The following is a 5,898-nucleotide window of genomic DNA, read 5'->3' on the forward strand; positions in this document are numbered from 1 at the left end:
TATCTTTATCTCTTGTTACACAATTGCCTGAGTTTTATTTTATAAAGTGAATAGTGATGTATAAATACTGATAATATTTTTAACCAAACCTGATGAATGACGACATGGGCCTGGATAATATACGTTGTGCTACATATTTCCCTCATGTGTTTGGAGATATTAGCTGCTGTATAGCCTTGGTATTAAAGATTTCATATTGAATCCTTCCAAAGTCATAAAAAACAGACGTCGACCACATGTTTTTTGTGCTTCCCTTATAGCAAAGATTCAAATATTCTCCATCACATCATTGTCCATCAAGTTAACAATTTGTCTCCAATCAAAATTCCTGTTTACATATCCTGTATAAACAATAGTTTAGAGAAAACTTTCACATTTATAGGAACAATCAAGAGTTGATATGATTAATTAAAATTAGAGTAAATAGTAACGGCTACATTAAAATATCTATAGATTCTAATATCTATAACTTAGGAGTAGTTAGAGCTCACTTTATGTCTTAAATCAGTTTGATATCGATGTGTAAATTATGTATCTATTGCTTTCTTTAATTCCTGTCCTATTTTTTCAGGGTTTTCCAGGCAATGCTGGTACAAGAGGACCAGATGGGCCCCCAGGTTCACCGGTATGCTATATATCCAGTTAGTTCATAGACAAGGAGGAGGCATCCATCATTGTTCAGGAGTTTAAAGAGTTCTGCAGAGGCAGAACACATCCCTCATCCGTATAACAATAGTTAGAACTATTTTGTGAAACGCTTGACAATACAATTTGTCAACTACTTTTTTAAATGATTTCTTATCTACATTTAATTTATCCCATCTTATCTTATTTTATCTAATTTAACCCATCAGCTTGGGCAGGGGTTTTCAAAGTGGGTGCCGCGGCACCTAGGGGTACCACGAGGTCACTACAGGGGTGCCGCAGGATTTTTTCATAGATTGATGAGAGTTTTATATTGAATGTACATTTTTACATTTTAACAATTTTGTAAATTTATTTTGATGTAAGCAAATATATTCTAAGACGAGGGGCTTCATTTTATGTTTTCTTTACAACTTTGAAAAAAATGACCGAAAAATAATTATTATTAAATAATGTCAAATAATCATAAGTTTAGGGGTACCACGGCTGGGTGGAAAAATGTGTAGGGGTACCTTGAGCCAAAAAAGTTTGGGAACCACTGAGCTTGGGGAGCAATGGGCTGCCATTTTGCTCCGCCTAGATTGGCAGTGTGTGGGAGTGGGGCTTGAACTTACAACCTCAGGATTCCAAGCTATATGCCTTAACCATAAACAAACAATTGGAAAAATGCATTTGAAGAATATCAACTGAACCCAATGATAAGTGGATGATAATCAAGACAAGAGTGCAATACCTGAAAGATGCTTGTTTTGAATTTTACTTTAGTTGATTATTTAAAACAGCTTAAATTTGAATCCAAAACAGCAGTATCAAATAAGCAATTGAAATTACACTGATTAAATGAAGCAAAAAGAAAATTTGACTTTTAAATATTTTAGAATTAAATTTTATATGTAATGAAAAACATTATTAATGAAATTGAAATGGTAATTATAATGTAAATAGGTTTAGTTGGGGCTTAATTTGAACAATTTAGAACAGGCATCCCCAAACTCGGTCCTCAAGGGCCGCTGTCCTGCAGGTTTTAGAGGTTTCCCTGCTTTAGCACAGCTGATTCTGATGATTGCAGTAGAGCAAAAGCCTGTTAATCAGCTATCAATTAAAATCAGCTGTGCTGGAGCAGAGAAACATCTAAAACCTGCAGGACCACGGCCCTCGAGGACTGAGTTTGGAGATGCCTGATTTAGAATATGAACTAATTTAAATTAATACATCATAACCGTACTATTTTGTTTACACATTCCAATGTGAACATTATACTGCTGTCTTCTAAGATAGAAATTGTTAAAAAGCACCAAACACTGAGAGTCCCTACTTTACATAACCCAGTTAACATCAGAGGTGCTGAAACACAAACTTTTATAATGAGTGAGAAGATAAAATAAAGTTTTTGTTGTTTTTTTCAGGGACCACCTGGGAAGACGGGTCCCCTGGGCTCTCCAGGTCCTCCAGGAGAAAAAGTGAGACATTCATAGCAGCTTCTTATATTGTTGTTTTATGAAATTTTATTAATATTATTGCGTGTTTTGTTTTCTCAGGGTTTTACAGGGAAACCAGGCCTGGAAGGACCTCAGGGCCCAGTTGGCATGTATGTAAGTGATTCTTCAATAATTAAATGAGCACGGTGGCAGCCTTTCCATAAAAGAAGTCTGATTTAGAGAATTACGAATTAATTAGACCAGGGCTGCAGCTAATGAATATTTGGCAAATCAATTATTCTCTCAATTATAGCAAAAGGTTCCTATAAAAAAGATTCTTTATGAAATTAAACCAGGTAAAACTAACTTTACACTTGAGAAGTTCTGTATAGAGAATGACAGACCAAAATGATTTTTATCTTAAATGCTAATTGTTTACAATGTTTACAATGTTCTTTTTCTCACAATTTTGGTATAATTGCTGCACAGGGTGGGTTACTCTGCTAAAGGCATGTTTTAGTGCTTTAAACTCTAATCAATTACTAAATTTGTTGACGATTATTTCAATAATTGATTAATCAAGATTAATCCAATTAATTGTTTCAGCCCTAAATTAGACATTAAAGTGAGTAAACATAAAAAAAACAAGAATATTCTACAGAGAAGTTTAAATTTTAGGATTTTTTAAAGTATATATTGTTTTTCTTGACATTAAATGGTTGTTGCAGGTTTCTTATGTTTACAAGGAAACCTGTAACAACCAATTAAGGCCAAGAAAAAAAATAAATACATTTAAAAAAATCATAAAACTTAAACTTCTTTGTAGAATATTCTTGTTTTTTTTATGTTTAAAAACATATTAGTATTATGTCTAAAACATTACAACTTCTATCAGGTAAAAATGGGCAAAGATTTTTTTTTTTTTTACAAGAATGTTGTAAGGTTTTTGGAAATTAATCATTACCAATAAAATAGGGATTTTTAAACACATATATATCAAAACTACACTTCTGCATTTTTGTTCTAATAAATTAGTTTTATGATAACTGTGGTTTTTCTCTCTTTATTTCTCCAAAAAAGGGTGCTGCAGGGAACGCGGGAATCCAAGGACTTCCAGGTTCAATAGGAGAAAGGGTAAAAGAACTTCCCTCTTTCAGTTCACAGACCGCTGTAACAATGACGATCTTACGCTGAATCAAATATTTAGCCTTTGGAAGTACAGTTGGGTCAAATAGTTCAAATCAGTTCTTGTATTGTTCATTTTGTGTGTAAGTGGCAGCTGTTTAAAAAAAGGGGGGAAAACTGCATTAAAACATCTTTTCTCACAAGCAGTGTTAGTGTGTATAAGGCTGTCTTAATGTCACTTAAAAAGGAAAGAACTGCTAAAAACAGTAAAAGTCTGAATGTTTCATGTACTGTTAAGGCAAAAAGCAAGAGGTTATGTTAATGTTGCTCTGACTTTATGATTCCATAGATTATCCTTCGAATTTGAATGTAACAAGTTGGAGTGACGTAATCTTTAGTTAAATGAGATCCACTTTTCAGCTTGTAGACGCTCACGTTTACTAAATCCACTAGGGCAGCAGTTATGACCATGAAAATGGCAAAAACGCTGTTCTACGATGTGTTCTGCACACATTCACGGCAATAAAACATAATGCTGTCTAAACACTCAGAATAGCCCCTAAACAACAGACTTAATGCCACAAATAAAATGAATAATTGCTACATAAGGTTGGAGTAGGGAGGTTTTATCTGCTGTTGATGTGAGAAACATTCATATTGAATGTGAAAATTGTGAACCATTGTGTTTCCAACTCATAACTCCAACCTCAGAGAGTATTCTTGTTGAAATTAATGACTTGGAAGTTAGAAATTAGGCAATTAGCTTTATTCCTGCATAATGTCGGAACTAACTGCCCATTCTACCAAATAATGTCCTCCATGCTGCTGAAATTAAAAGATTCTTTTTATCAGCATTTCTTCTAGAGATCAGCATGGAATGGCATTTTTGTTTGTTTGTTTTTTCTTTTGATTCTTTAAGTTGAGATAAAAATTAAAAGGAATTTTTTATTTTTCATTTTTGTTTTTCCAAAGGGTGAGCCAGGTTTAAGAGGGTTACCCGGCCCTCCAGGAAAGCCAGGTCCTAAAGTAAGTTTGCTTGTCTTTTAAATACTTATTAACTGATGTTAGATAATCAAAAATACCAACTTCTTTGGCAGTTAACTACACATCTATATTTAAAACTTTTAATTGAAATATGTAAGATTTTAATAAAGGAAACATGCTATAAACCGTGTATTCTTTAAATGATCCTTATTAAGGGTGTTCAAGGTTCTCCTGGAGACAGAGGACCTCGGGGATCTCAGGTGAGAGAACAGATTTATCATCAAATACGTCCTAAAAACAGTAGACTTAAATGCAAGGGAAGTAATTTAAGAACAAATTATCTATTTACTCTTTTATATCAATAAAACATGTTTTTCAGTTCAACTACAAATTTGCTCAGTATGTAAAAATCATGCGAAACAAGAACAGTGCAAATATTGAACAATTTAAATGACACAAAATATAATTAGTTCTAATTCCATACAATAAAATGAAAGCTTTTGCTTGTATTTATTAAATTTTCTGTACAATAAACACGTACACCTTTGCTTTTTCTTCTACCAGGGCCGACTTGGAGATGAAGGACCTAAAGGCATCCAGGGGCCGCCTGTAAGTTAATAAACCTGTAGGATTTACTTTTATTGTCTGGCTGCTCTCTCAATACGTGCTGCTTTGTTCTGCTTTGCTGTGTGATAGAATAAAAATTGTATTTACAATTAGTATGCCTGCCTTAAACTTGCCACAACTTTGAGGCATCTACAAAAAGAAGAGATTTAATGACTGAAAGAAACTGAGATTCTTCAGTGTTTGCAGCAAGATGCTGCATATCTTCTGTTGTGAAGGGTGATTTCATCCTACATCATCTGCTGGGGTAACAGCATCAGAGCAAATGACATAAAGAAGCTGAACGAGCTAATAAAGGTAATCAGCTTTGTTCTAGGAACCCCTCTAGAACCCCTGGAGATGATTTCACAAAGAATTCTTCATAAAGTGAAGAACATTTTGGAGAACAGTGAGCATCCTCTTCATCAGACTGTTAAACAACAACAGAACGTTTTCAATCAGAGTCTTCTTCAGATCCGGTGCAAGGCGGATAGATACAGAAGATGCTACCTGCTAACAACTATCAACATCTACAGCAACTCATTGAAAAAAAAAACACCTTATCCCCCCAGCTCCAAAATGGAAGCGGCGCAAACGCTCTGCGGTCTGCTGGGCTGTTGTAGCTAAGTGCAGCAATTCTAGTCAATCAGAGTGTTCCCACTGAAAGCGTCACAGCGCCTCTCTGAAGCCGCTTCTTTAAAACAGGAGGCTGTTCTATTTTTGCTGCATAAAATCCACATCAGACTTGGGCACAGCTAATCATTTGGGCAGAGAACAATCTGATGGAAAACCAAGAAGAAATGGTCGAGTTTACAAGTAAAGGAATACATGTGCAGACTTTAGATCGCATGTCCTGGACTTTTATATTTTAAAAGATTATTTTCATACAGTTAATCAACAAGCCTAATAAATATGACCATTAAAGGAGAAGTTCGGTTTTTAACACTTTTAGCCCATTTTCTGTAGTGTCCAGGATGAAATCGAATGATCGACACCAAGTTTTGACAATTGGTCCTGTCTCTGCTTTTTGGTTCATTTAGAATCCACCCCTGGCTGCTTTAGAATGGCTTCCATTGAGCATGTCCGATAATGTCCTTAAAACAACCTTAAACATTCTTTTTTT

At 34.6% G+C, this 5,898-nt stretch overlaps 1 protein-coding gene across 1 annotated transcript in view; it reads left to right on the top strand.

Moving 5' to 3' along the window:
* The first annotated feature begins 530 nt into the window (after window positions 1–530).
* The window catches only part of LOC107083741 (collagen alpha-1(I) chain-like), a 30,471-nt gene continuing 25,103 nt past the window's right edge, over window positions 531–5,898 (top strand). The window contains exons 1-7 of the mRNA XM_015373181.1: window positions 531–625; window positions 2,052–2,105; window positions 2,184–2,237; window positions 3,144–3,197; window positions 4,161–4,214; window positions 4,388–4,432; window positions 4,737–4,781. Coding sequence (XP_015228667.1) covers window positions 2,232–2,237; window positions 3,144–3,197; window positions 4,161–4,214; window positions 4,388–4,432; window positions 4,737–4,781 — 204 coding nt within the window. The 5' untranslated portion in view covers window positions 531–625; window positions 2,052–2,105; window positions 2,184–2,231. The remainder of the gene's footprint in view (window positions 626–2,051; window positions 2,106–2,183; window positions 2,238–3,143; window positions 3,198–4,160; window positions 4,215–4,387; window positions 4,433–4,736; window positions 4,782–5,898) is intronic.

The sequence above is a fragment of the Cyprinodon variegatus genome, unplaced genomic scaffold (genome assembly GCF_000732505.1).
Source record: "Cyprinodon variegatus isolate N-32 unplaced genomic scaffold, C_variegatus-1.0 Scaffold82, whole genome shotgun sequence".
Taxonomy (NCBI): domain Eukaryota; kingdom Metazoa; phylum Chordata; class Actinopteri; order Cyprinodontiformes; family Cyprinodontidae; genus Cyprinodon; species Cyprinodon variegatus.